At 62.4% G+C, this 27,395-nt stretch overlaps 1 protein-coding gene and 1 long non-coding RNA gene across 2 annotated transcripts in view; one reads left to right on the forward strand and one right to left on the reverse strand.

The window, feature by feature from the left end:
- The window catches only part of LOC137849242 (filamin-C-like), a 57,016-nt gene extending 30,115 nt beyond the window's left edge, over positions 1-26,901 (forward strand). The window contains 29 exon segments of the mRNA XM_068668780.1: positions 360-527; positions 1,721-1,844; positions 2,751-2,907; positions 4,109-4,298; positions 5,269-5,292; positions 5,452-5,699; positions 6,438-6,525; positions 6,607-6,747; positions 6,843-6,971; positions 8,623-8,796; positions 9,253-9,414; positions 9,494-9,697; positions 10,483-10,635; positions 10,734-10,856; positions 12,907-13,149; positions 17,034-17,110; positions 17,112-17,240; positions 17,242-17,299; positions 18,506-18,649; positions 20,075-20,190; positions 20,272-20,401; positions 22,394-22,540; positions 22,543-22,569; positions 24,180-24,217; positions 24,219-24,399; positions 25,518-25,587; positions 25,589-25,697; positions 25,699-25,733; positions 26,701-26,901. Coding sequence (XP_068524881.1) covers positions 360-527; positions 1,721-1,844; positions 2,751-2,907; positions 4,109-4,298; positions 5,269-5,292; positions 5,452-5,699; positions 6,438-6,525; positions 6,607-6,747; positions 6,843-6,971; positions 8,623-8,796; positions 9,253-9,414; positions 9,494-9,697; positions 10,483-10,635; positions 10,734-10,856; positions 12,907-13,149; positions 17,034-17,110; positions 17,112-17,240; positions 17,242-17,299; positions 18,506-18,649; positions 20,075-20,190; positions 20,272-20,401; positions 22,394-22,540; positions 22,543-22,569; positions 24,180-24,217; positions 24,219-24,399; positions 25,518-25,587; positions 25,589-25,697; positions 25,699-25,733; positions 26,701-26,884 — 3,773 coding nt within the window. The 3' untranslated portion in view covers positions 26,885-26,901.
- On the reverse strand, positions 15,014-15,414 carry LOC137849243 (uncharacterized). The gene is made up of 2 exons (XR_011091819.1): positions 15,249-15,414; positions 15,014-15,209 (listed from the first exon to the last, which is right to left on the reverse strand). It is a non-coding gene; the product is annotated as an uncharacterized lncRNA (long non-coding RNA).
- Positions 26,902-27,395: the final 494 nt, after the last annotated feature.

Genomic DNA, 27,395 nt, shown 5'->3' on the forward strand with positions numbered 1-27,395 from the left:
CCCCATATTGTCCCCATGCCCACACTGTCCCCATGCCCACATTGTCCCCCCGTCCCCATATTGTCCCCATGCCCACATTGTCCCTGCATTGTCCCCATGCCCGTGTTGTCCTTGGGCTTACATTATTTCCATGATGTCCCCATGCCCATTTTGTCCCCACATTGTCCCCATGCCCAAATTGTCCCCATGCCCATGTTGTCCTTGGGCTTACGTTATTTCCATGATGTCCCCATGCCCACACTGTCCCCGTGCCCATTTTGTCCCCATATTGTCCCCATGCCCACATTGTCCCCCTGTCCCCATATTGTCCCCGTGCTGTCCCCGTGCCGGCGGTGACGCCGCGCCGTGCCGTGCCGCAGGGAGCCCGTTCCGGGTGCCGGTGCAGGACGTGGTGGATCCCAGCAAGGTGAAGTGCTCGGGGCCGGGGCTGGGCCCCAGCGTCCGCGCCCGCCTGCCCCAAACCTTCACCGTGGACTGCAGCGCCGCGGGGCTGGCACCGCTCGAGGTCACGCTGCTGGGACCCACCGGTGTGTGGGGCTGGGGGGTCGTGTCCGTGGGGTGTCCTGTGCTATGGGGTGTCCTGTGCCATGGGGTGACTTCTCCATAGGGTGCCTGCCCCATAGGGTGTCCTGTGCCATGGGGTACCCATGCCATGGGGTGACTTATCCGTGGGGTACCCTGCCCCATAGGGTACCTGCCCCATAGGGTGTCCTGCTCCATGGGGTGCCCTGTGCCATGGGGTGACTTATCCATGGGGTACCCTGCCCCATAGGGTGCCTGCCCCATAGGGTGTCCTGTGCCATGGGGTGTCCTGTGCCATGGGGTACCCTGTGCCATGGGGTGACTTATCCATGGGGTATCCTGCCCTATAGGGTGCTGGCCTCACAGCATGTCCTGCCCCATAGGGTGCCCTGTGCCATGGGGTGACTTATCCGTGGGGTACCCTGCCCCATAGGGTGTGTGCCCCATAGGGTGTTCTGTGCCATGGGGTGACTTATCCATGGGGTACCCTGCCCCATAGGGTGCCTGCCCCATAGGGTGCCCTGTGCCATGGGGTGTCTTGTGCCATGGGGTGACTTCTCCGTGGGGTAACTTCTCCATAGGGTGCCTGCCCCACAGCATGTCCTGCCCCATAGGGTGTCCTGTGCCATGGGGTGTCCTGTGCCATGGGGTGACTTATCCGTGGGGTACCCTGCCCCATAGGGTGCCTGCCCCATAGGGTGCCCTGTGCCATGGGGTGTCTTGTGCCATGGGGTGACTTCTCCTTGGGGTGACTTCTCCATAGGGTGCCTGCCCCACAGCATGTCCTGCCCCATAAGGTGTCCTGTGCCATGGGGTGGCTTATCCATGGGGTACCCTGCCCCATAGGGTGCCTGCCCCATAGGGTGTCCTGTGCCATGGGGTGTCTTGTGCCATGGGGTACCCTGTGCCATGGGGTGACTTATCCATGGGGTATCCTGCCCCATAGGGTGCTGGCCTCACAGCATGTCCTGCCCCATAAGGTGTCCTGTGCCATGGGGTGACTCGTCCATGGGGTCCCCTGTGCCCCACAGGGTGCTGTACTCCATAGGATGCCCTGTCCCATAGGGTTCCCTGCCCCATAGGATGTCCTGCCCCATGGGGTGCCCTGCCCCATAGGGTGCCGTGCCCCATGGGATGCTCTATCCATGGGTGACCCTGCCCCATGGGGACCCTGCCCCACTGATCTCTCTCCCCCCAGGCCTGGCGGAGCCGGTGGAGGTGCGTGACAATGGGGACGGCACCCACAAGGTGACCTACACCCCGGCCACCGACGGGCCCTACACCGTGGCCGTCAAGTACGCCGACCAGGAGGTGCCGCGCAGGTGAGGGGCAGCGCCCAGCCCCACTGAGCCCCCTGCCCCACTGATCCCTGCCCCACTGATCCCAGTGTCCTATACTGACCCTATTCCCCATACTGACCCCACTGACCCCATATCCCACTGACCCCGTGCCCCACATTGACCCTGTGCCCTATACTGACCCCGTTCCCCATACTGACCCCACTGACCCCATACCCCACTGACCCCATGCCCTGCATTAACCCCGTGTCCCCCACTGACCCTGTGTCCTACACCGACCCCGTTCCCCGTACTGACCCCACTGACCCCATATCCCAATGACCCTGTGCCCTGCATTGACCCTGTGTCCCCCACTGACCCCGTGCCCCACATTGACCCTGTGCCCTACACCGACCCTGTTCCCCATACTGACACCACTGACCCCATACCCCATTAACCCCGTGCCCTGCGTTTACCCTGTGCCCTACACCGACCCCGTTCCCCGTACTGACCCCACTGACCCCATATCCCAATGATCCTGTGCCCTGCATTGACTCTGTGTCCCCCACTGACCCCGTTCCCCATACTGACCCCACTGACCCCATGCCCCCCACTGGCCCTGTGCCCCATTGAACCTTGTTCCCCACACTCACCCTGTGTCCCCCACTGACCCCATATCCCATTGACCCTGTGCCCCATATTGACCCCACTGACCCTGCGCCCTGCATTGACCCTGTGTCCCCCACTAACCCTGTGCCCTACACCGACCCTATTCCCCTTAATGACCCCACTGACCCCATACCCCACTGACCCTGTGCCCTATACTGACCCTATTCCCCATACTGACCCCACTGACCCCATACCCCATTAACCCCGTGTCCCCCACTGACCCTGTGCCCTACACCGACCCCATTCCCCATACTGACCCCGCTGACCCCCGTGTCCCCGCAGCCCCTTCAAGATCAAGGTTCTGCCGTCCCACGACGCCAGCAAGGTGCGTGCCAGCGGCCCGGGGCTGAGCACCAGCGGGATCCCCGCCAGCCTCCCCGTGGAGTTCACCATCGACGCGCGCAACGCCGGAGAGGGGCTGCTGACCGTGCAGATCCTGGTGAGCCCCACAACCTGCCTCCTACCGCCCCATGGGGTGCTGGGACCCATAGGGTGCCCTATAGCCGTCCCGTGGGGTGCTGGGACCCATAGGGTGCCCTATGGCCGTCCTGTGGGGTGCTGGGACCCATAGGGTGCCCTATGGCCGTCCCGTGGGGTGCTGGGACCCATAGGGCTCCCTATAGCCATCCCATGGGGTGCTGGGACCCGTAGCGCGCCCTATGACTGTCCCGTGGGGTGCTGGGACCCATAGGGCTCCCTATGGCCGTCCCGTGGGGTGCTGGGAGCCATAGAGCTCCCTATAACCATCCTATGGGGTGCTGGGACCCACAGGGCTCCCTATAGCCGTCCCATAAGGTGTTGAGTCCCATAGAGCTCCCTATAGCCATCCCATGGGGTGCTGAGCCCTGTAGGGCTCCCTATAGCCATTCTATGGGGTGCTGGGACCCATAGAGCTCCCTATAGCCATCCCATAAGACATTGAGTCCCATAGAGCTCCCTATAGCCATCCCATGGGGCGCTGAACCCCATAGAGCTCCCTATAGCCATCCCATGGGGCACCAAGCCCCATAGAGCTCCCTGTGGCCACCCCATGGGGCACCAAGCCCTATAGGGCCCCCTATGGCCATCCCATGGGGTGGTGAGCCCCATAGGGCTCCCTATGGCTGTCCCATAGGGTGCTGGGACTCACAGGGCTCCCTATAGCCATCCCATGGGGCACTGAGCCCTGTAGGGCTCCCTATAGCCATCCCATGGGCCCCATAGAGCTCCCTGTGGCCATCCCATAGGGCGTTAAGCCCCATAGGGCTCCCTATAGCCATCCCATGGGGCACCGAGCCCTATAGGGCCCCCTCTGTCCTTCCCACGGGGCGCTGAGCCCTGTAGGGCTCCCTATAGCCATCCATCCCATGGGGCACCAAGCCCCATAGAGCTCCCTATGGCCATCCTATGGGGCACTGAACCCCATAGAGCTCCCTATGGCCGTCCCGTACACCCATAGGGCTCCTTATGGTCATCCCATAGGGCGTTGAGCCCCATAGGGCTCCCTATGGCCATCCCATGGGCCCCATAGAGCTCCCTATAGCCATCCCATAAGGCGTTGAGCCCCACAGACCTCCCTGTAGCCACCCCATGGGGCACCGGGCCCTATAGGGCCCCCTATTGCCCATCCCACGGGGCGCTGAGCCGCGCGGTGCCCGCAGGACCCCGAGGGGCAGCCCAAGAAGGCGGCGATCCGGGACAACGGGGACGGGACCTACACCGTGTCCTACGTGCCCGACCTGCCGGGGCGCTACACCATCACCATCAAGTACGGGGGCGACGAGATCCCCTGCTCGCCCTTCCGCATCCACGCCGTGCCCTCCGGCGACGCCAGCAAGTGCCTCGTCACAGGTGGGCCCTGCCCCACGGCGTGCCCCACGGCGTGCCCCACGGCGTGCCCTATGGCTACCTCCTGCCACCCCACGGCATCCTCCTGCTGCCCCATTGTGCGCCGCGCTGCCCCATAGCATCTCCGTGCTGCCCCATAGCATCCCTGTGCTGCCCCACGGCACCCCCGTGCCGCCCCACGGCATCCCCTTGCTGCCCCGTTGTGCCCCGTGCTGCCCCATAGCATCCCTGTGCCACCCCACGGCATCCCCTTGCTGCCCCACGGCATCCTCCTGCTGCCCCACAGATCCGCCACGCTGCCCCACATCGTCCCCTTGCTGCCCCACTGTGCCCTGTGCTGCCCCATGGCATCCCCGCGCTGCCCCACAGCATCCCCATGCTGCCCCACTGTGCCCTCTGCTGCCCCATAGCATCCCCATGCTGCCCCACAGCACCCCCATGCTGCCCTACAGCACCCCCAGGCTGCCCCACAGCATCCCCACGCTGCCCCATTGTGCCCTCTGCTGCCCCATAGCATCCCCACGCTGCCCCACGGCATACCCGTGCTGCCCCACAGCACCCCCAGGCTGCCCCACAGCATCCCCACGCTGCCCCACGGCATACCCATGCTGCCCCATGGCATCCCCACCCTGCCCCACAGCATCCCCACCCTGCCCCACAGCGCACCCGTGCTGCCCCCTCCCACCCCACAGTTTCTCCTCGCTGCCCCACAGATTCCCTTCCCTGCCCCACAGCGCCTCGTGCTGCCCCACACCGACCCACAGCATCCCCCTGCCCCACAGCTTCCCTCCGCTGCCCCACGCCTTCCCCACGGCACCCCCTCCCTGCCTTGCCCCCCATCATCACCCCACGGCGTCCGCGGGTGCCCCCCCGAGCAGAGCAGGAACGTGCCGGCCCCCCGGCCCCCCCCGGCCCCCCGCAGCCCCCCGCAGCCCCCCCATCTCATCCGCTTTTCCCTCGTCTCTCTTTGCAGTATCCATTGGGGGCCACGGACTGGGTAAGTGGGGCCGGGGGGGGGCAAAAAGTGGTGGTGGTGGGGTAGGGGGGCAACAACGAGGGTCTTGGGGTGGGGATGTGGGGGTGGCCGGGATGGGTCCCCCCGTGACCGTGTCCCACCCCACCCGTCCCCCCTGTCCCCCCCCCCCCTGCCCCATAGGTGCCTGCTTGGGTCCCACCATCCAAATCGGAGAGGAGACGGTGATCACGGTGGACGCCAAAGCGGCCGGGCAGGGCAAGGTGACCTGCAAGGTGTCGACCCCCGACGGGGCCGAGCTGGACGTGGACGTGGTGGAGAACCACGACGGCACCTTCGACATCTACTACACCGCCCCCGAGCCCGGCAAATACGTCATCACCATCCGCTTCGGGGGCGAGCACGTCCCCAACAGCCCCTTCCACGTCCTGGTAGGTGGTGGTGGTGGTGGTGGGGGGGGTGGGGGGGATTTTGGGAAGGGTTTTGGGGGTGATTGGGGGGTTTGTGGGGGGGCTTTGTGGGGTTGGGAGGTGAGGATGGGTGATTTAGGGGGAAGAGTTGGGGATGTGGTGGGCACTGTAGGGTCGTGGTGGGCACCATAGGGTTGTGGTGGGCACTGTGGGGTTGTGGTGGGCACCGTGGGGTCGTGGTGGGCACTGTGGGGTTGTGGTGGGCACCATGGGGTCGTGGTGGGCACTGTGGGGTTGTGGTGGGCACCGTGGGGTCGTGGTGGGCACCATGGGGTCGTGGTGGGCACCATAGGGTCATGGTGGGCACAGTAGGGTCGTGGTGGGCACTGTGGGGTCGTGGTGGGCACCGTAGGGTCATGGTGAGAACAGTGGGGTCGTGGTGGGCACTGTAGGGTCGTGGTGGGCACCGTGGGGTCGTGGTGGGCACCACGGGGTCGTGGTGGGCACCGTGGGGTTGTGGTGGGCACTGTAGGGTCGTGGTGGGCACTGTGGGGTCATGGTGGGCACCGTGGGGTTGTGATGGGCACCTTGGGGTCGTGGTGGGCACTGTAGGGTCATGGTGGGCACCATGGGGTCGTGGTGGGCACTGTGGGGTTGGGACACCATGACAAGCACCATGGGGCAGAGCGGGGGCCGTGGTGGCCACCCCGGGGGGGGGGGGGGCTGTGGCACTGACCCCGCTCTGCCCCACGGCACCAGGCCACCGAGGAGCCCCCCGCCACCGCCGAGAGCCTTCGTCCCTTCAACCTCGTCATCCCCTTCACCGTGCAGAAGGGCGAGATCACAGGTATGGGGTGAGGTGGGGCGCGGGGTGGGGCGCGGGGTGGGGTCCCCAAGGCGCCCCGGTGACGCGGTGTCCCGTCCCCAGGCGAGGTGCGGATGCCCTCGGGGAAGACGGCGCGCCCCAACATCACGGACAACAAGGACGGGACGGTGACGGTGCGCTACGCCCCCACCGAGAAGGGGCTGCACGAGATGGACATCCGCTACGACGGCAACCACATCCCCGGTGAGCACTGGGAGCACTGGGAGCACTGGGAGGGGGCCGAACCCCGACCCCCGGCGCCGTCGGCCCCGTGTCCCTGACTCTCCCCGTGTCCCCAGGGAGCCCCCTCCAGTTCTACGTGGACGCCATCAACCCGCGGCACGTCAGCGCCTACGGGCCGGGGCTGAGCCATGGCATGGTCAACAAGCCCTGCACCTTCACCATTGTCACCAAGGACGCTGGGGAGGGTGAGTGAGGGTCCCGGGGGTATGGGAGGAGTTGGGAGGGGATGGGCAGCGTGGGGGCGGGAGATCATGGGGGCCACCAAGAGGGTTGGGAGACTGGGGGGGCAACTGTAGGTTTGGGAGAGCATGGTGGGCACCGTAGGGTTGGAAGATTGTGTAGGCTGTCATTGGGTTGGAAGACCACGATGGTCATTGTTGGGTTGGAAGACCATGATGGTCATCGTTGGGCTAGAAAATCATTTTGGCCATCGTTGTGTTGGAAGATCATGTTGGCCATTATTGGGTTGGAAGACCATGATGGTCATCATTGGGCTAGAAAATCATGTTGGTCATCATTGGGTTGGAAGACCACTACAGGCACCGTTGGGTTGGAAGACCACAATAGTCATCATTATGTTGGAAGATCACGTTGGCCATCATTGGGTTGGAAGACCATGATGGTCATAATTGGGCTAGAAAATCATGTTGGCCACCATTGTGTTAGAAGATCGCGTTGGCCATCATTGGGTTGGAAGACCATGATGGCCACCATTGGGTTAGAAAATCATGTTGGCCACCATTGGGTTGGAAGATCACGTTGGCCATCATTGTGTTGGAAGACCACAATGGGCACCGTTGGGTTGGAAGACCATGACGGTCATCGTTGGGTTAGAAAATCATGTTGGCCATCGTTGGGTTGGAAGATCATGTTGGCCATCATTGGGCTAGAAAATCACGTTGGCCACCATTGTGTTGGAAGACCACAATGGGCACTGTTGGGTTGGAAGACCACAATGGTCATAATTGGGCTAGAAATTCATGTTGGCCATCATTGGGTTGGAAGACCACGATGGGCACCATAGGGTTGGAAGACCATGATGGGCACCATTGGGTTGGAAGACCATGATGGTCATAATTGGGCTAGAAAATCATGTTGGCCATCATTGTGTTGGAAGACCACGATGGGCACCATAGGGTTGGAAGACCATGATGGGCACCATTGGGTTGGAAGACCATGATGGTCATCATTGGGCTAGAAAATCATGTTGGCCATCATTGGGTTAGAAGATCACGTTGGCCATCGTTGGGTTGAAGACCACGATGGGCACCATTGGGTTGGAAGACCATGATGGTCATAATTGGGCTAGAAATTCATGTTGGCCATCATTGGGTCGGAAGACCACGACGGGTACCATTGGGTTGGAAGACCACAATGGTCATCGTGTTGGAAGATCACGTTGGCCATCATTGGGTTGGAAGACCATAGTGGTCATCATTGGGCTAGAAAATCACGTTGGCCACCATTGTGTTAGAAGATCATGTTGGCCATCATTGGGTTGGAAGACCACGATGGGCACCGTTGGGTTGGAAGACCATGATGGTTATCGTTGGGCTAGAAAATCATGTTGGCCACCATTGTGTTGGAAGACGGCGGTGCCCACCGTTGGGTTGGAAGACCCTAAGGGCACCATGGGTCAGAGCATTGGGACCACGGTGGCTCCCATAGGGTTGGAAGACCGTGATGGGCACAATGGGGTTGGGAGATCCTGGTGGCCACTATGGGGTTGGGAGACCACGATGATCACTGCTCAGCTGGGAAATGGTGGTGGTGGGCACCGTGGGGCTGGGTGAGCGTGGTGGGTGCCACGGTGCTGACCCCCGCCCCCTGCCCCAGGTGGGCTCTCGCTGGCGGTGGAGGGTCCTTCCAAGGCAGAGATCACCTGCAAGGACAACAAGGACGGGACCTGCACCGTGTCCTACCTGCCCACGGCCCCCGGGGACTACAACATCATCGTCCGCTTCGACGACAAGCACATCCCGGGCAGCCCCTTCACCGCCAAGATCACCGGTGAGTGGGGGGCTCAGGGAGACCCCTGATGGGGTCCCCTCTGGTCTCGGGGACTTTCTGCGTGGCCTCTGGGAGCCATCGTGTGGCCACCGGGTCCGTTGTCCGGTCCTGGCCACCAGGACCCCATGGTGTGGCCATGGGGACCCCATCCACGTGGCCATGGGGACCCCTGAACGGTGGTGGTCTTGGGGACCCTTGAATGGCTGTGGGGGATCCCATGGGGACACCTGCATGGTCATGACCACGGGGACCCCACCGGGACCCCACCACGTGGCCTTGGGGACCCTGTGTGGTCACGGGGACCCCACCACGTGGCGTTGGGTGCACCACGTGGCCACCACACATCCCCACGTGTCCCTGGGGACCCCGCTCACGTGGCCATGGACCCACAGCCACGGGACCCCCACACTGCATCCCCCCACCCTTTTTGCCCCCCCACTGATGTCACCTCCGCAGGGGACGACTCCATGCGCACGTCCCAGCTGAACGTGGGCACCTCCACGGACGTCTCGCTGAAGATCACGGAGACCGACCTGAGCCTGCTGACCGCCAGCATCCGCGCGCCCTCGGGCAACGAGGAGCCCTGCCTGCTCAAGCGGCTGCCCAACCGCCACATCGGTGCGTGGGGACACGGGGACACAGGGACGTGGGGGCACCCGGAGGTGGCAGTGGCTGACGGTGGCGTCCCCCTCCCCAGGCATCTCCTTCACGCCCAAGGAGGTGGGCGAGCACGTGGTGAGCGTGAAGAAGAGCGGGCAGCACGTCACCAACAGCCCCTTCAAGATCCTGGTGGGGCAGTCGGAGATCGGGGACGCCAGCCGGGTGAAGGTGTGGGGCAAGGGGCTGGTGGAGGGGCACACCTTCGAGGTGGCCGAGTTCATCGTGGACACGCGTAGCGCCGGTGAGACCACGGGTGGGGACGGGGATGGGGATGGGGATGGGGCATTGGGACGTTTGGGGCTGGCGTGGGGTGGTGGCCGAGGGCAATTTGTGGCTGTGGCCATCATGGGATGGGTGGTGGCCATGGCATGGCCAAGGGATGGAGACCATGGTGGTGGCATGGTCATGACCAGAATGGGTTGGGTGATGGCCATGGCATGGCCAAGGGCAACCAAAATGGGATGGAGACCATGGTGATGTCATGGTCATGGCCAGGATGGGATGGGTGGTGGCCATGGCATGGCCAAGGGCAACCAAAATGGGATGGAGACCATGGTGATGACGTGGTCATGACCGGGTTGGGATGGGTGGTGGCCATGGCATGGCCAAGGGATTGAGGCCATGGTGATGTCATGGTCATGGCCAGGATGGGATGGGTGGTGGCCGTGGTGGTGGCGTGGTCATGGCCGGGATGGGATCGGTGGTGGCCGTGGCATGGCCAAGGGCAACCAAAATGGGATGGAGACCATGGTGACGACATGATCATGACCAGAACGGGTTGGATGATGGCCATGGCATGGTCAAGGGATGGAGACCATGGTGGTGGCATGGTCATGACCAGAACGGGTTGGATGGTGGCCATGGCATGGCCAAGGTCAACTTGGGGTGGTGGCCGTAGCTGTGACTGTGTTGGGATGGGGTGGTGGCCGTGGTGGTGGCACGGCCGTAGCCAGGATGGGCTGGTGGCCTCGTCACCCCCACATCCACGTTGGGGGACGTCCCCAAACGCGTCCCCGCTCTGCCCAGGCTACGGCGGGCTGGGCCTGTCCATCGAGGGCCCCAGCAAGGTGGACATCAACTGCGAGGACGTGGAGGACGGCACCTGCAAGGTCACCTACTGCCCCACCGAGCCCGGCAACTACATCATCAACATCAAATTCGCCGACAAACACGTCCCAGGTGGGCACGGGGACGGGGTGGGGGCCGGCACGGTCCCATGGGGGGGTGGCCGGGGTGGGCGCGTTGAGCTGGTGGCCGTGTCCCCCCCCCCAAAACAGGGAGCCCCTTCACGGTGAAGGTGACGGGCGAGGGGCGCATGAAGGAGAGCATCACGCGCCGGCGCCAGGCCCCCTCCATCGCCACCATCGGCAGCACCTGCGACCTCAACCTCAAGATCCCAGGTAGGGCACGCGCCTTCCTCCTCCTCCTCCTCCTCCTCCTCCTCCTCCTCCTCCTCCTCCTCCTCCTCCTCCTCCTCCTCCTCCTCCTCCTCCTTCTCCTTCTCCTCTTCCTGCTCCTGCGCCTCCGCGGCGGGGACGGGGACAGGGACAGGACAAGGACAGGGCAGGGACAGGGCAAGGAGAGGGACAGGACAGGGGCAGGGCAGGGACAGGGACGCGTCTCGGCCGCTCCGGCTCTGATCTCCGCCGCCTTCTTCCTTCTCTCCTCGTCCGTCCCCGTGTCCGTCCGCGTGTGCCCGTGCCCCTCCGTGCCTGCGTCCCTCCGGGTTTGTCCGTCTGTCCGTGTCCCCCACCCACGTGTCCATGTGTCCGTGCCTGTCACTGTCGTGTACCGGCCCGTCCGTGCATCCATCCGTGTCCGTCTGTCCCTGCACACCCTCCTCCGTCCGTGTAACCATCCATCCACACATCCATCCGTGTCTCCATCCTTCTGTGCACCTCTCCATCCGTCCGTCCGTCCATCCATGTGTTCATCCACTGATGTATCCATCATCCATCTGTCCTTCTGTCCATATTTCCACTCATCCACGCATCCATCCACCCATGCGTCCATCATACATCCATCCACATGTCCATCCACCCATGTTTCCACCCTTCCACCATCCATCTATCCATGCATCCAACCACCCATCCATCCATCCATCCATCCATCCATCCACCCTTCCACCATCCATCCATGCATCCATCCATGTGCTCATCCACTGATGTGTCCGTCCATCCATCCATCCAACCATCCATGTTTCTACCCATCCATCCATACATTGATACATCCATCTACGTATCTGTCTGTCCATCTGTCCATCCATCCATCGTTCTGTCCATATTTCCACTCATCCATGCATCCATCCATCCATCCATCCACCCACCCATCTGTCCACATGTCCATCCACCACCCATCCATGTTTTCGCCCATCCATCCATCCTTTCATCCATCCATGCACACCTCAATCATCCGTGTTTCCACCCTTCCATCATCCATCTTCCCTTCTATCCGTATTTCCACTCATCCATCCATCCATCCATGCATCCATCATACATCCATCCACGTGTCCATCCATCCATGTTTCCACCCATCTATCCACTGATGTGCCCATCTTTCCTTCCTTCCTTCCTTCCTTCCATGTGCTCATCCACTGATGTGTCCGTCCATCCATCCGTCCATCCATCCACCCATGCATCCATCAATCGTCCACCCATGTTTCCACCCTTCCGCCATCCATCTATCCACACATCCAACCATCCATCCATGTGCTCATCCACTGATGTGTCCGTCTGTCCGTCCATCCATCCATCCATGTTTCTGCCCATCCGTCCATCCATTGATGTGCCCACCCACCCACCCATCCATCCATCCATCCACGCACGTGTCCGTGTGTCCTCATGTCTTCCCATGTCCCACTGTCCCCGTGTCGGTGTCCCCATCCCCATGTTGGTGTCCCCGTCCCCGTCCCCGTGTCGGTGTCCCTGTCTCGGTGTCGGTGTCCCCGTCCCCATGTTGGTGTCCCCATCCCCATCCCCATGTCCCCGTCCCCATGTTGGTGTCCCCATCCCCATCCCCATGTCCCTGTGCCCATGTTGGTGTCCTCGTCCCCGTCCCCGTGTTGGTGTCCCCGTCTTGGTGTTGATGTCCCCATGCCCGTGTTGGTGTCCCTGTCCCCGTCTCGGTGTCCTGGTGTCCCCATCTCGGTGTCGGTGTCCCCGTGCCCATGTTGGTGTCCCCATCCCCGTCCATCTCGGTGTCCCGGTGTCCCCGTCCCCGTCTTGGTGTCCCCGTCTCGGTGTCCCTATCCCCGTGTCGGTGTCCCCATCCCCATGTCTGTGTCCCCGTGTCGGTGTCCCCGTGCCCGTGTTGGTGTCCCCATCCCCGTCCATCTCGGTGTCCCGGTGTCCCCGTCCCCGTCTTGGTGTCCCGGTGTCCCCGTCCCCGTCTCGGTGTCCCCGTCTCGGTGTCCCCGTGCCCTCCCGGCGCGCGGCGGCGGCGGTGCCGCAGGGAACTGGTTCCAGATGGTGTCGGCGCAGGAGCGCCTGACGCGCACCTTCACGCGGAGCAGCCACACGTACACGCGCACCGAGCGCACCGAGATCAGCAAGACGCGCGGCGGCGAGACCAAGCGGGAGGTGCGGGTGGAGGAATCCACGCAGGTCGGCGGCGACCCCTTCCCCAACGTCTTCGGGGACTTCCTGGGCCGCGAGGGCCTGGGGGGCTTCGGCAGCATCGCCCGCGGCCAGGAGGGTGCGTGCGTGTGCCGGGGCGTGCGAGGGGTTGCACCAAGCAGGGCTGGGCACGGCTGCCTTGGGGGTGTGCTTGTGCAAGGGTGGGTGCACGGGGGCGTGCTTGTGCAAGGGGTGGGTGTAACTGCATGGGGGAATGTGCTTGTGCAAGGGATGGTGCATGGGGGTGTGCTTGTGCAAGGATAGGTGCACGTGCATGGGGGAATGTGCTTGTGCAAGGGATGGTGCGTTTGGGCATGGGGGGTGCACGCTTGTGCAAGGGATAGGTGCATGTGTACGTGGGAGAGTGTGCAAGAGCTTGGTGCGCTTGTGCAAGTGGAAATGTGCTTGTGCAAGGGCTGGGTGCATGCGTACATGGGGCGGTGCTTGTGCAAGGGCTGGGTTCACTTGCGTGTGGGAACGTGCTTGTGCAAGGGCTCGGTGCGTTCATACGTGGGAGAGTGCTTGTGCAAGGGCTGAGTGCACTTGCACGTGGACATGTTCTTGCACGGGGGCTGGGTGTGCATTTGCGGCCGGGACTCTGCTAGCAGAAGGGCTGGATGTGCGTGGGAGTTTGCACGAGCCCGGGGAGTGCATTTGCACGTGGGTTCGTGCGTGATCACACTGCACCGTGTGGCTGTGTGGGGCTGGGTGTGCACTTGCACGTGGGATCGGGCTTGCACGGGGACTGGGTGTGCTCGTGCAAAGCTGTGAGCAGTGCTTGCACAGTGCTTGCACTCACTGTGTGCTCACACAGAAATGTGCTGGCACGAGGGCTGGGTGTGCACTTGCACGTGGGAGGGGGCTTGCACGGGGCTGTGCACGCTCACGCAGCACTGCGGGCGATGCACAAGAGCCCAAGCTTGCACGGAAGCTCATTTGCACGAGGGCTGAGCGTGGGTTTGCACACAGGAGCGTGTTTGCACGGGGCTGTGTGCTCACCATACATGGCACGAGTGTGTTTGCACGGGGCTGCGTGTGCTTGCACGGGGCTGTGCCCCCCCAGGGGACCACGCACCTTCCCACAGCAGCTGCGCGTGCCCCTTGCACGAGGCCTTGCACAAGAGCTGCCTCTCCCAGGCCTGGCACACGCCTTCCCCTGGCACGGGGCATTTGCACAAGGCGCCTTGCACGAGGCTGCCCTTGCACAAGCGTGGCAGCTGGGCACCGGCGGCGCGGTGCTCACGAGAGGTGTGCGTGTGCCCTTGCACGGGCCTTGCACAGAGCCCTTTGCGCAAGCGTGTTCACGGGGGGGGGGTGTGCAAGCCCCTAGCACGAGGGTGTGAGCTCACGGCTTGCACACTTACAGGCGTGTGCTGGGGGGGGTCCTTTGCACCAGGGTGTGCTCACGGGCGTGCTTGTGCCCCTCGCACGAGGCTGCACGCTCAGCAGGCGAGGGGGCACGGGGAGCGGGGGGGTGGGGGGGCCCTTTGCACGAGGGTGCAGGCTCCCCGGGGTGCGTGCAAGCCCCTTGCAGATGGGTGCAGGCTTTTTGGGGTGTGCGCAGCCCCCTTGCAAAGGGATGCAGCCTCTTGGGGTGCATGCAAACCCCTTGCAAATGGGTGCACACTCTTTGGGGTGCACGTAGCCCCCTTGCAAAGGGCTGCAAGCTTTTTGGGGTACACGTAGCCCCCTTACAAAGGGGTGCAGCCTCTTGGGGTGCACGCAGCCCCCTTGCAAAGGGCTGCAAGCTTTTTGGGGTGCATGCAAACCTCTTTTAAATGGGTGCAGGCTTTTTGGGGTGCACGCAGCCCCCTTGCAATGGGTTGCAGGCTCTTTGGGGTGCATGCAAACCCCTTGCAAATGAGTGCACACTCTTTGGGGTACATGCAACCCCCTTGCAAAGGGCTGCAAGCTTTTTGGGGTGTGCGCAGCCCCCTTACAAAGGGTTGCAGGCTCTTTGGGGTGCATGAGAACCCTTTGCAAATGAGTGCACACACTTTGGGGTGCACACAGCCCCCTTGCAAAGGGCTGCAAACTTTTTGGGGTGCATGAAAATCCTTTGCAAACGGATGCGGGCTTTTTGGGGTGTGCGCAGCCCCCTTGCAAATAGGGGCAGGCTCTTTGGGGTGCATGAAAACCCTTTGCAAGAGGGTGCAGGCTTTTGGGGTGCATGAAAACCCTTTCAAATGGATGCAAGCTTTTTGGGGTGCGCACAACCCCCTTGCAAAGGGGTGCAAGCTTTATGGGGTGCATGTAGCCCCCTTGCAAATGAGTGCACACTCTTTGGGGTGCATGTAACCCCCTTGCAAAGGGTTGCAGGGTATTGGGGTGCATGCAAACCCCTCGTAAGTGGGTGCAGGCTATTGAGGTGCATGAGAACCCCTTTTAAATGGGTGCACACTCTTTGGGGTGCATGCAAACCCTTTGCAAAGGGATGCAAGCTTTTTGGGGTGCGCACAGCCCCCTTGCAAATAGGGGCAGGCTCTTTGGGGTGCATGAAAACCCCTTGCAAAGGGCTGCAAGCTTTTTGGGGTGCATGCAGCCCCCTTACAAAGGGGTGCAAGCTTTTTGGGGTACACGTAGCCCCCTTGCAAAGGGCTGCAAGGTTTTTGGGGTGCATGCAAACCCCCTTAAAAAGGGGTGCAAGCTTTTTGGGGTGCATGCAAACCCCTTGCAAATGAGTGCAAGCTTTTTGGGGTGCATGCAACCCCCTTGCAAAGGGGTGCAGGCTATTGGGGTGCATGAAAACCCCTTGCAAAGGCTTGCAGACTTTTTGGGGTGCATGCAAACCCTTTCCAAAGGGCTGCAAGCTTTTTGGGGTGCACGCAGCCCCCTTGCAAAGGGTTGCAAGCTTTTTGGGGTGCATGCAAACCCCTTACAAATGAGTGCACACTCTTTGGGGTGCACGTAGCCCTCTTGCAAAGGGCTGCAAATTTTTTGGGGTGCATGAAAACCCCTTACAAAGGGGTGCAAGCTTTTTGGGGTGCATGAGAACCCCTTGCAAATGAGTGCACACTCTTTGGGGTGCCTGTAGCCCCCTTGCAAAAGGCTGCAAGCTTTTTGGGGTGCATGAGAACCCCTTGCAAATGAGCGCACACTCTTTGGGGTGCATGCAACCCCCTTGCAAAGGGGTGCAGACTTTTTGGGGTGCATGCAAACCCCTTGCAAATGAGTGCAGGGTATTGGGGTGCACGCAGCTCCCTGTCAGAGGGCTTCAAACTTTTTGGGGTGCATGAGAACCCCTTGCAAATAAGTGCACACTCTTTGGGGTGCATGCAACCCCCTTGCAAAGGGGTGGAGGCTTTTTGGGGTGCACGCTACCCCCTTACAAAGGCCTGCAAGCTTTTTGGGGTGCACGCAGCCCCCTTACAAATAGGGGCAGGCTCTTTGGGGTGCATGAAAACCTCTTGCAAATGAGTGCACACACTTTGGGGTGCATTTGGCCCCCTTGCAAAGGGTTGCAAGCTTTTTGGGGTGCATGAAACCCCCTTGCAAATGAGTGCACACTCTTTGGGGTGCACGTAGCCCCCTTGCAAAGGGCTGCAAGCTTTTTGGGGTGCGCGCAGCCCCCTTGCAAATGGATGCAGGTTCCATGGGGTGCATGCAGCCCCCTGTCAGAGGGCTTCAAGCTTTTTGGGGTGCACGCAGCCCCCTTGCAAAGGGTTGCAAGCTTTTTGGGGTGCATGAAAACCCCTTGTAAATGGATGCAAGCTTTTTGGGGTGCACGCAGACACCTTACAAAGGGCTGCAAGCTTTTTGGGGTGCGTGCAAGCCCCTTGCAGATGGGTGCAGGATATTGGGGTGCATGCAAACCCTTTGCATGCACCTTTGCTTTTTGGGGTGCACGCAGCCCCCTTACAAAGGCTTGCAGACTTTTTGGGTTGTTGCACGCACCCCCCCTCACCCCAAAACCCCCCCCGCCTCCCCGTGCTCACCGAACCCTAATCCCCCCCACCCCCGCAGGCGAGGCGGCCCCCCAGGAGCTGACGGCGCAGGTGCTGAGCCCCTCGGGGAAGCTGTTCGACGCCGAGGTGCTGGAGGGGGGGGGACAGCACGTACAGCGTGCGCTTCGTGCCCCAGGAGATGGGCCCCCACACCGTCAACGTCAAGTACCGGGGGCAGCACGTGCCCGGCAGCCCCTTCCAGTTCACCGTCGGACCCTTGGGCGAGGGGGGGGGCGCACAAAGTGAGAGCTGGGGGCACCGGCTTGGAGAGAGGAGTGGCCGGGGGTGCCAGGTGAGGGGGGGGTAATGGGGTGGGGGGAAATGGGGTGGAATGGGGTGGGGGGGCGATGGGGTGGGGGGGGTGATGGGATGGGGTATAATGGGGTGGGGGTGTAATGGGGGTGTAATGGGGTGGGGGGGGGCGATGGGGTGGGGGGGCAATGGGGTGGGGGGGGGGATGGGAAGGGGTATAATGGGGGTGTAATGGGGTGGGGGGGGAAATTGGGGTGTAATGGGGTGGGGGGGCAATGGGGTGGGGATGTGATGGAGGGGGGGCAATGGGATGGGGGTGTAATGGGATGGGGGGCAATGGGATGGGGGTGTAATGGGGTGGGGGTTTAATGGGATGGAGGAAATTGGGGTGTAATGGGATGGGGGGGCAATGGGGTGGGGGTGTAATGGGATGGGGGGAAATTGGGGTGTAATGGGATGGGGGGACAATGGGGTGGGGGTGTGATGGGGGAGGGCAATGGGATGGGGGGGCAATGGGGTGGGGGTGTAATGGATGGGGGGCAATGGGGATGGAGCTTTAATGGGGTGGGGGGGCAATGGGGTGGGGGGGTGATGGGGGAGGGCAATGGGATGGGGGGCAATGGTGGTGGGGGTGTAATGGGATGGGGGGCAATGGGGATGGAGCTTTAATGGGGTGGGGGGGGCAATGGGGATGGAGGACAATGGGATGGGGGGGGCAATGAGGGTGTAATGGGATAGGGGGGCAATGGGGATGGGGGTGTAATGGGATAGGGGTATAAGGGATGGGGGGGGCAATGGGGATGAGGCTGTAATGGGGTGGGGCAATGGGATGGGGGTGTAATGGGGTGGGGGTGTAATGGGATGGGGGGAAATTGGGGTGTAATGGGATGGGGGGGCAATGGAGATGGAGCTTTAATGGGGTGGGGGGGCAATGGGGATGGGGCTTTAATGGGGGGGCAATGAGGGTGTAATGGGATGGGGGAAAATTGGATGGGGGTGCAATGGGATGGGGGGGCAATGGGATGGGGGCAATGGGATGGGGCATAATGGGGGTGTAATGGGATGGGGGGGAAATGGGATGGGGGGGGCAATGGGGCGGGGATATAATGGGATGGGGGGGAAATTGGGGTGTATTGGGGATGGGGGTGCAGTGGGGGGGTCCGTGGCTGCAGGACAGGGGATGCAGCGGGCGGGGGGCACACGGACACCCCCCCCTCAAGCTTCTCCCCTTGCCCCCCCCCCCAGCCGAATTCAGCATCTGGACGCGCGAGGCGGGGGCCGGGGGGCTCTCCATCGCCGTGGAGGGGCCCAGCAAGGCCGAGATCTCCTTCGAGGACCGCAAGGACGGCTCCTGCGGCGTCTCCTACGTGGTGCAGGAACCCGGTGGGTCTGGGGGCTGGAGACCCCCCCCCCCAAATCCCCAAATCCCCAAATCCCAAATCTCAAATCCCAAATCCCAAATAATCCCAAATAATCCCAAATAATCCCAAATCCCAAATCTCAAATCCCAAATCCCAAACCCCAAACCCCAAACCCCAAACCCCAAACCCCAAATCCCAAATCTCAAATCCCAAATCTCAAATCCCAAATCTCAAATCCCAAATCCCAAATCCCAAATAATCCCAAATACCAAATCCCAGATCTCAAATCCCAAATCTCAAATCCCAAATCTCAAATCCCAAATCCCAAATAATCCCAAATCCAAATCCCAAATCCCAAATCCCAAATCCCAAATCCCAAATCTCAAATCTCAAATCCCAAACCCCAAACCCCAAATCTCAAATCTCAAATCCCCAAATCCCAAATCCCAAATCCCAAATCTCAAATCTCAAATCCCAAATCCCAAATCCCAAATCCCAAATCCCAAATCTCAAATCTCAAATCCCAAATCCCTAATCCCTAATCCTAATCCCTAATCCCAAATTACCCCAAATCCCAAATAATCCCAAATCTCAAATCTCAAATCCCAAACCCCAAACCCCAAATCCCAAATCCCAAATAATCCCAAATCCCAAATAATCCCAAATCCCAAATAATCCCAAATCCCAAATCCCAAACCCCAAATCCCAAATCCCAAATCCCAAATCCCCCCCTGCCCCGGAGCTCACGGCTGGGGCAAAGGGAAGGGCGTTGGGGTCAGGGGGGGGTGCCCATAATGGGGGGGTCCCTGTGTAAGGGTGGGCCCGGGAAGGGGGTCACCGTGGCCCCACCACCCAAGGGTGCCCCCACCCAAGGGTGCCCCCACCCAAGGGTGTCCCTGTGCACAAGTCCTCCCCATGCAAGGGTGTCCCCAAATGAGGGGGGGGTCCCCATGCAAGGGGGGGGTCCTTGGGCACATGCGTCCCCATTAAAGGGTGTCCCTATATAAAGTCCCCATGCAGCGATGCCCCCACCCCAAGGGTGCCCCCACCCAAGGGTGCCCCCACCCAAGGGTGTCCTTGTGCACAAATCTCCCCCATGCAAGGGTGTCCCCAGGTGAGGGGGGGGTCCCCGTGAAAGGGGGTCCTCGGGCACATGCGTCCCCATTAAAGGGTGTCCCTATATAAAGTCCCCATTCAGTGATACCCCCACCCAAGGGTGCCCCCACCCAAGGGGTGCCCCCACCCAAGGGGCTCCCCGTACAAGGGTGTCCCCAGGTGAGGGGGGGTCCCCATGCAAGGGGGGGGGTCCTTGGGCACATGCGTCCCCATTAAATGGCGCCCCTATATAAAGTCCCCATTCAGCGATGCCCCCACCCAAGGGTGCCCCCCACCCCCTACCCCATACAAGGGCACCCCGATGTGACCCCCCCGTGTCCCCCCCCCCCAGGTGACTACGAGGTGTCCATCAAATTCAACGAGGAGCACATCCCCGACAGCCCCTTCGTGGTGCCGGTGGCCTCGCACTCGGACGACGCGCGGCGCCTGACGGTCACCAGCCTGCAGGTACCCCCCCCGGGACCCCCCCCCGGGACCCCTCCTCACCTCCCCATGGCCGTGCCAATGCCGTGTGTCCCCCCCCCCCAGGAGACGGTGACGGTGAACCAGCCGGCGTCCTTCGCCGTGCAGCTGAACGGGGCGCGCGGCGTCATCGACGCCAAGGTGCACACCCCGGCCGGGGTGGTGGAGGAGTGCTACGTGTCCGAGCTGGATGGAGGTGGGCACGGGGACATTGGGGACATTGGGGACATTGGGGGGGCGTGGGGGGGTGGGGGGGTGGGGACACAAGGGGGGGTGTGGGGGCATGGGGGTATTGGGGAGGGGGCGTAGGGGTATGGGGATATGGGGTGTGGGGATGTGGGGACGTGGGGACATGGGTGGGGGGACATGGGTAGGGGGACGCGGGGACATGGGGATGGGGACACAAGGTTTGGGGACGTGGGGACATGGGTTTTGGGGACACAGGGACATGGGGTGTGGGGATGTAGGGGCATGGGGATATGGGGACACGGGGTATGGGGACATGGGTGGGGGGACACGGGGTGTGGGGATGTAGTGACATGGAGACATGGGGATGTGGGGACACGGGGATGTGGGGACACAGGTGGGGGGACACGGGGACATGGGTGGGAGGATGTAGGGGACACGGGGACATGAGGGGGGGCATGGGGACATGGGGACACAAGGTGTGGGGACATGAGGACATGGGGTGTGGGGATGTGGGGGCACGGGGACATGGGGACATTGGGGACATGGGAGGGGGTGTGGGGGGGTGGGGACACAAGGGGGGGGGATGTGGGGGCGTGGGGATATCGGGAGGGGGCATAGGGACACAAGGTGTGGGGACACGAGGACATGGGGTGTGGGGATGTAGGGGCATGGGGATGTGGGGACACGGGGACATGGATGGGGTGTGGGGACACAGGGACACGGGGGGGATGTGGGGACATGGGGATATGAGTGTGGGGACACGAGGACATGGGGTGTGGGGACAGGGGGATATGGGGTGTGGGGATGGAGGGGCATGGGGATGTGGGGACCCCAGGTGTGGGGACATGGGTGGGGGGACACAGGGTGTAGGGACATGGGGATACAGGGTGTGGGGACACAGGGACACAGGTGGGGGGACGTGGGGACACAGGTGGGGAGATGAGGGGACACGGGGACATGGGTGTGGGGGTGTCAGGACATGGGATTTGGGATATGGGGACGCAGGGGACATAGATATGGAGACACGGAGGACATGGGGGTGCGGGGATGTGTAGGACGTGGGGACATGGGAATGTTGGGACATGGGGACACAGAGGACACGTGTGGGATCTGTGGGACATGGGGACACGGAGAGATTGGGATGCAGGGACATGGGGACGTGGGGATATGGGGGTGTGGGATTTGGGGGTGCGGGGACACAGATTTGCAGGGACCTGGAGGACCTGGGGGCGCAGGGACATGGGGGACAGGGCGACAGGGACATGGGGACATTGGGACTTGGGGACTTGGGGACTTGGGGACAAGCAGTGAGGTCATGGTGGCCACAGGAACAGCAATGGTGGGAACTGGGAACGCGTTCCCGGGGCTATGGGGCCACGTAGGGTGGACATGGGGACACGGGGTGACACGGGGTGACATGGGGTGACATGGGGGTGACACGGGGGTGACATGGGGTGACACGGGGTGACAGGGGGTGACACGGGGGTGACGTGGAGAAAGTGGGGGACACGGATTTGCAGGGGCGTGGAGGAACCTGGGGGCGCAGGGACATGGGGGACAGGGTGACGGGGACATGGGGACATTGGGACTTGGGGATTTGGGGACTTGGGGACTTGGGGACTTGGGGACAAGCACTGAGGTCATGGTGGCCACAGGGACAGCAGGGACATGGCAATGGTGGGAACTGGGAACGGGGCGCAACGCCACGCGTTCCCGGGGCTATGGGGCCACGTAGGGTGGACATGGGGTCACGGGGTGACACGGGGTGACACGGGGTGACAGGGGGTGACACGGGGGTGACGTGGAGAAGTGGGGGACACAGATTTGCAGGGACATGGGGACATTGGGATTTGGGGACAAATGGTGGGAACCAGGAACGGGGCGCAACGCCACGCGTTCCCGGGGCTATGGGGCCACGTAGGGTGGACATGGGGACACGGGGTGACACGGGGTGACACAGGGTGACAGGGGGTGACACGGCCTTGTGTCCCCCCCCCAGACAAGTACTCCATCGGGTTCCTGCCCCGGGAGAACGGGGTGCACTCCATCGACCTGCGCTTCAACGGGCGCCACGTCCCCGGCAGCCCCTTCAACATCCGCGTGGGCGAGCAGAGCCAGGCCGGGGACCCCGGGCTCGTCACCGCCTACGGCCCGGCCTCGAGGGTGGCATCACAGGTGACACTCGGGGACACCGTGGGGACATCGTGGGGTGGGGGGTGTGGGGGGCGTGGGCACGGCTGGGGGGGTGTGGGTGTGGATGTGGATATGGGGTGGGGTGATGGCAATGGGATGTGGTCATGGTTATGGGGTGGGGATGGGGATATGGGGTGGGGTGGGGGGGATGGGGACGTGGCCGTGTCTAGAGGGTGGTGGCATCAGGGACATGGCCATGGCACAGGGTGGGGGTGATGGGGACGTGGCCATGTCTATAGGGTGGGGGCGATGGGGATGTGGCCGTGCCTTTGGGGTGGTGGCGGTGGGGACATGGCCCATGGCATGGGGTGGGGGCAATGGGGATATGGCCGTGGCATTAGGGTGGTGACAATAGGGACATGTTCATGGCACAGGGTGGTGGCAATAGGGACATGGCCGTGGCATGGGGTCATGGCAATGGGGATATGGCCATAGCAGTAGGATGGTGACAATGGGGCCATGGCCATGGCATGGGATGGTGACAATAGGGACATGGCATGGGATAGCAGCAGTAGGAACATGGCCATGGGAATAGGATAGTGACAATAGGGACACAGCCATGGCACAGGGTCATGGCAATGGGGACATGGCCATGGCATTAGTGTGGTGGCAATAGGGACACGACCATGGCACGGGATGGTGACAATAGGGACATGGCAAGGGATAGCAGCAGTAGGGACGTGGCCATGGCAGTAGGATGGTGACAATGGGGACACGGCCATGGCACGGGGTCATGGCAATGGGGCCATGGCCATGGCATGGGATGGTGACAATAGAGACATGGTATGGGGTAGCAGCAGCAGGGACATGGCCATGGCAGCAGGATGGTGACAATGGGGACATGGCCATGGCACAGGGTCATGGCAATGGGGACGTGACCATGGCAGTAGGATGGTGACAATAAGGATGTGGCCATGGCACAGGATGGTGACAACAGGGACATGGCATGGGGATAGCAGCAGTAGGGACATGGCCATGGGAATAGGATAGTGACAACAGGGACACAGCCATGGCAAGGGGTGGTGGCAGTAGGGACACAGCCATGGCAATAGGATGGTGACAACAGGGCCACGGCCATGGCAGTAGAATGGTGACAATAGGGCCACGGCCATGGCATGGAGTCATGGCAATGGGGCCATGGCCATGGCAGTAGGATGGTGACAATGGGGACACGGCCATGGCACAGGGTGGTGGCAATAGGGATGTGGCCATGGCATGGGGTCATGGCAATGGGTATATGGCCATGGTAGCAGGATGGTGACAATAAGGACGTGGCAATAGGATGGTGCCAATAGGGCCATGGGAATAGGATGGTGACAATGGGGACATGGCCATGGCAGTAGAATGGTGACAATAGGGACATGGCCATGGCATGGAGTCATGGCAATGGGTATATGGCCATGGTAGCAGGATGGTGACAATAGGGACGTGGCCATGGCACAGGATGGTGACAACAGGGCCATGGCCATGGCATGGGGTCATGGCAATGGGGACACGGCCATGGCAATAGGCTGGTGCCAATAGGGCCAGGGCACGGGGTGGTGGCCGCGGGGCCGCGTCCTGGTGCCAGCGTGTGACACGCGCGCGTGCAGGGGTGTGCTCGGAGTTCCTGGTGAAGACAGCCAACGCGGGGGGCGGGCGCGCTCTCGGTCACCATCGACGGCCCCTCCAAGGTGAAGCTGGACTGCGTGGAGTGCGCCGAGGGTCACCGCGTCACCTACACCCCCATGGCCCCCGGCAACTACCTCATCTCCATCAAGTACGGCGGCCCCCACCACATCGTCGGCAGCCCCTTCAAGGCCAAGGTCACCGGTATGGTGTGGGGATGGGGTGGGGTGGGTATGGGATGGGATTGGATTTGGGATTGGATGGGATTGGGATTGGATTTGGGATTGGGATGGGGATGGGATGGCGATAGGATTGGGATGGAGATTGGGATTGGGATGGGGATGGGGTGGGATGGGGATGGGATGGGAATTGGGATTGGGATTGGATTTGGGATTGGGATGGGATGGGGATGTGATGGAGATGGGATTGGGATGGGATGGGATTGGGACTGGGATGGGGATGGGATGGGATGGGATGGGATGGGATGGGATGGGATGGGATGGGATGGGATGGGGGTGGGGATGGGATTGGGATTGGGATTGGGATGGGGATGGGGATGGGATGGGGATGGGAATTGGGATTGGAATTGGGATGGGATGGGGATGGGGATGGGGATGGGGGTGGGATGGGGATGGGATTGGGATGGGGATGGGGATGGGGATGGATTGGGATGGGGATTGGGATGGGATTGGGATGGGGATGGGATGGGGTGGGATGGGGATGGGATGGGATTAGGATTGGGATTGGGATGGGATGGGATGGGAATGGGATGGGATTGGGATTGGATTGGGATTGGGATGGGATGGGGATGGATGGGGATGGGATGGGGATGGGTCCTCGGTGGGGTGACCGGGGGTGGCACAAGGGGGGACAGGGGGTCCCTGGGGTGATATGGTGGGGGTGTCCCCAAGATCGTGGGACAGGGGGTTTTGGGGGTGACACAATGGGGGTGTCCCCAGGGTTGGGGATAAGGGGTCTTTGGGGTGATGGGGTGCCCAGGATGACGTGGTGGTGGGGGTCCCTAGGGTGGGGGGACAAGGGGGGCGTCCCTGGGGGGGCACAGTGGGGGTGTCCCCATGGTGGTGGGACAGGGGGGTCCTTGGGGTGACATAATGGGGGTGTCCTCAGGGTGATCTCATGGGGGGGGGGGACACAAGGGCTTGACTGGGGGGTCCCCAAAGTGATGGGTGGGGGGTCCCCAAGGGGCTGTGACAGCGGGGGGGTCCCCAAGGGGACGTGACGGGGGGGGTCCCTGGTGCGCAGCGGGGGGGACACCGCGGTGACCCCCCCCTTTTTCCTCTTTTCCCCCCCCTCCCCACAAGGCCCGCGGCTGTCGGGGGGCCACAGCCTCCACGAGACGTCCACGGTGCTGGTGGTGGAGACGGTGACGCGGGGGGGGGGCGCGGGGCCCCCCCGCCTTCGGGACCCTCCCCAAATTCTCGTCGGACGCCAGCAAGGTGGTGGCGCGGGGCCCGGGGCTGGCCACGGCCTACGTGGGGCAGAAAAAATCACTTCTCCGTCGACTGCAGCAAGGCCGTGTGCGTGGGGAGGGGGATCTGGGGGGATCTGGGGGGGATCTGGGGGGGATCTGGTAGTGTTGTTGGGGATCTGGTGGTGGGATCAGGTGGAGGGGGATCTGGTGTTGGTGTGGGGATCTGGTGGTGGTGGAGGGATCTGGTGGTGGTGCTGGGGATCTGGTGTTGTTGGGATCTGGTGGAGGGGATCTGGCGGTGGTGTTGGGATCTGGTGGGGGGGATCTGGTGGTGCTGGGGGGGATCTGGTGGCAGGGGGATCTGGTGGAGGGGATCTGGTGGTGGTGTTGGGATCTGGTGGGGGGGATCTGGTGGTGGCGGTGGTGGTGGGATCTGGTGATGCTGCTGGTGGGATCTGGTGGCGGTGTTGGGATCTGGTGGAGGGGATCTGGCGGTAGCGGTGGTGGTGGGATCTGGTGACGATGCTGATGGGATCTGGTGGTGTGGTGTGGTGTGGATCTGGTGGTATTGTTGGGGATCTGGTGGTGGTGTTGGGATCTGGTGGGGGGGATCTGGATCTGGTGGTGGTGGAGGGATCCGGTGGTGGTGTTGGGGATCTGGTGTTGTTGTTGGGGATCTGGTGGCGGTGTTGGGATCTGGTGGGGGGGATCTGGTGGTGGTGGAGGGATTTGGTGGAGGGGATCTGGCGGTGGGATATGGTGATGCTGCTGATGGGATCTGGTGGTGGTGTTGGGATCTGGTGGGGGGGATCTGGTGGCATTGGTGGGGATCTAGTGGCAGTGGTGGGGATCTGGTGTTAGTGTTGGGATCTGGTGGATGGGATCTGGTGGTGGTGGTGGGATCTGGTGGGGGGGATCTGGTGGTGGTGGAGGGGATCTGGTGTTGTCGTTAGGGATCTGGTGGTTCTGGTGGGGATCTGGTGGTATTGTTGGTGATCTGGTGGCGGCGGTGGGGATCGAGTGGATCCTCCCGCCTGATCCCACTACCCCCCCCCTACCCCGTTTCCAGGCAGCAACATGCTGATGGTGGGGGTGCACGGCCCCAAGACGCCGTGCGAGGAGGTGTACGTGAAGCACGTGGGCAGCCGCGTCTACAACGTCACCTACACGGTGAAGGAGAAGGGCGATTACCTGCTCATCCTGCGCTGGGGGGACGACAACGTCCCCGGCAGCCCCTTCCGCGTCTCCGTGCCCTGAGCGGCCCCCCCCCACCCCCCCACCCCCCCACCACCCCGAAGCGCACAATAAAAGCGCTGGAAGCAACCCCAAGGGGGGAACGTGTGGTTATTTGGGGGGGGGGCTGGGGTTAAGGGGGGAGTGGGGGGACTTGGGGTCAAGGGGGTCATGCGGTCGGGGGGGCCTGGGGTCAAGGGGGTTGTGGGTTATGGGGGTGCTGACAGCCCCCCGGGGGGACGTGGTTATTTGGGGGGGGTTCTGGGGTCAAAGGGGGCATTAGGGGGGAGTTTGGGGTCAAGGGGGTCATGGGGTCGGAGGGGTCCTGGGGTCAAGGGGGTCGTGGGGGGGGAGTGGGGGGACTTGGGGTCAAGGGGGTCCTGGGATCAAGGATGGGTTGGGGGGGGTTTGGGGTCAAGGGGGTCCTGGGGTCAGGGGGGTCCTGGGGTCAAGGGGGTCGTGGGGGGGTCGTGGGGGGACTTGGGGTCAAGGGGGTCAGGGGGGTTGTGGGTTATGGGGGTGCTGACAGCCCCCA

This window comes from Anas acuta, unplaced genomic scaffold (assembly GCF_963932015.1).
Source record: "Anas acuta unplaced genomic scaffold, bAnaAcu1.1 SCAFFOLD_235, whole genome shotgun sequence".
NCBI classification, from domain to species: domain Eukaryota; kingdom Metazoa; phylum Chordata; class Aves; order Anseriformes; family Anatidae; genus Anas; species Anas acuta.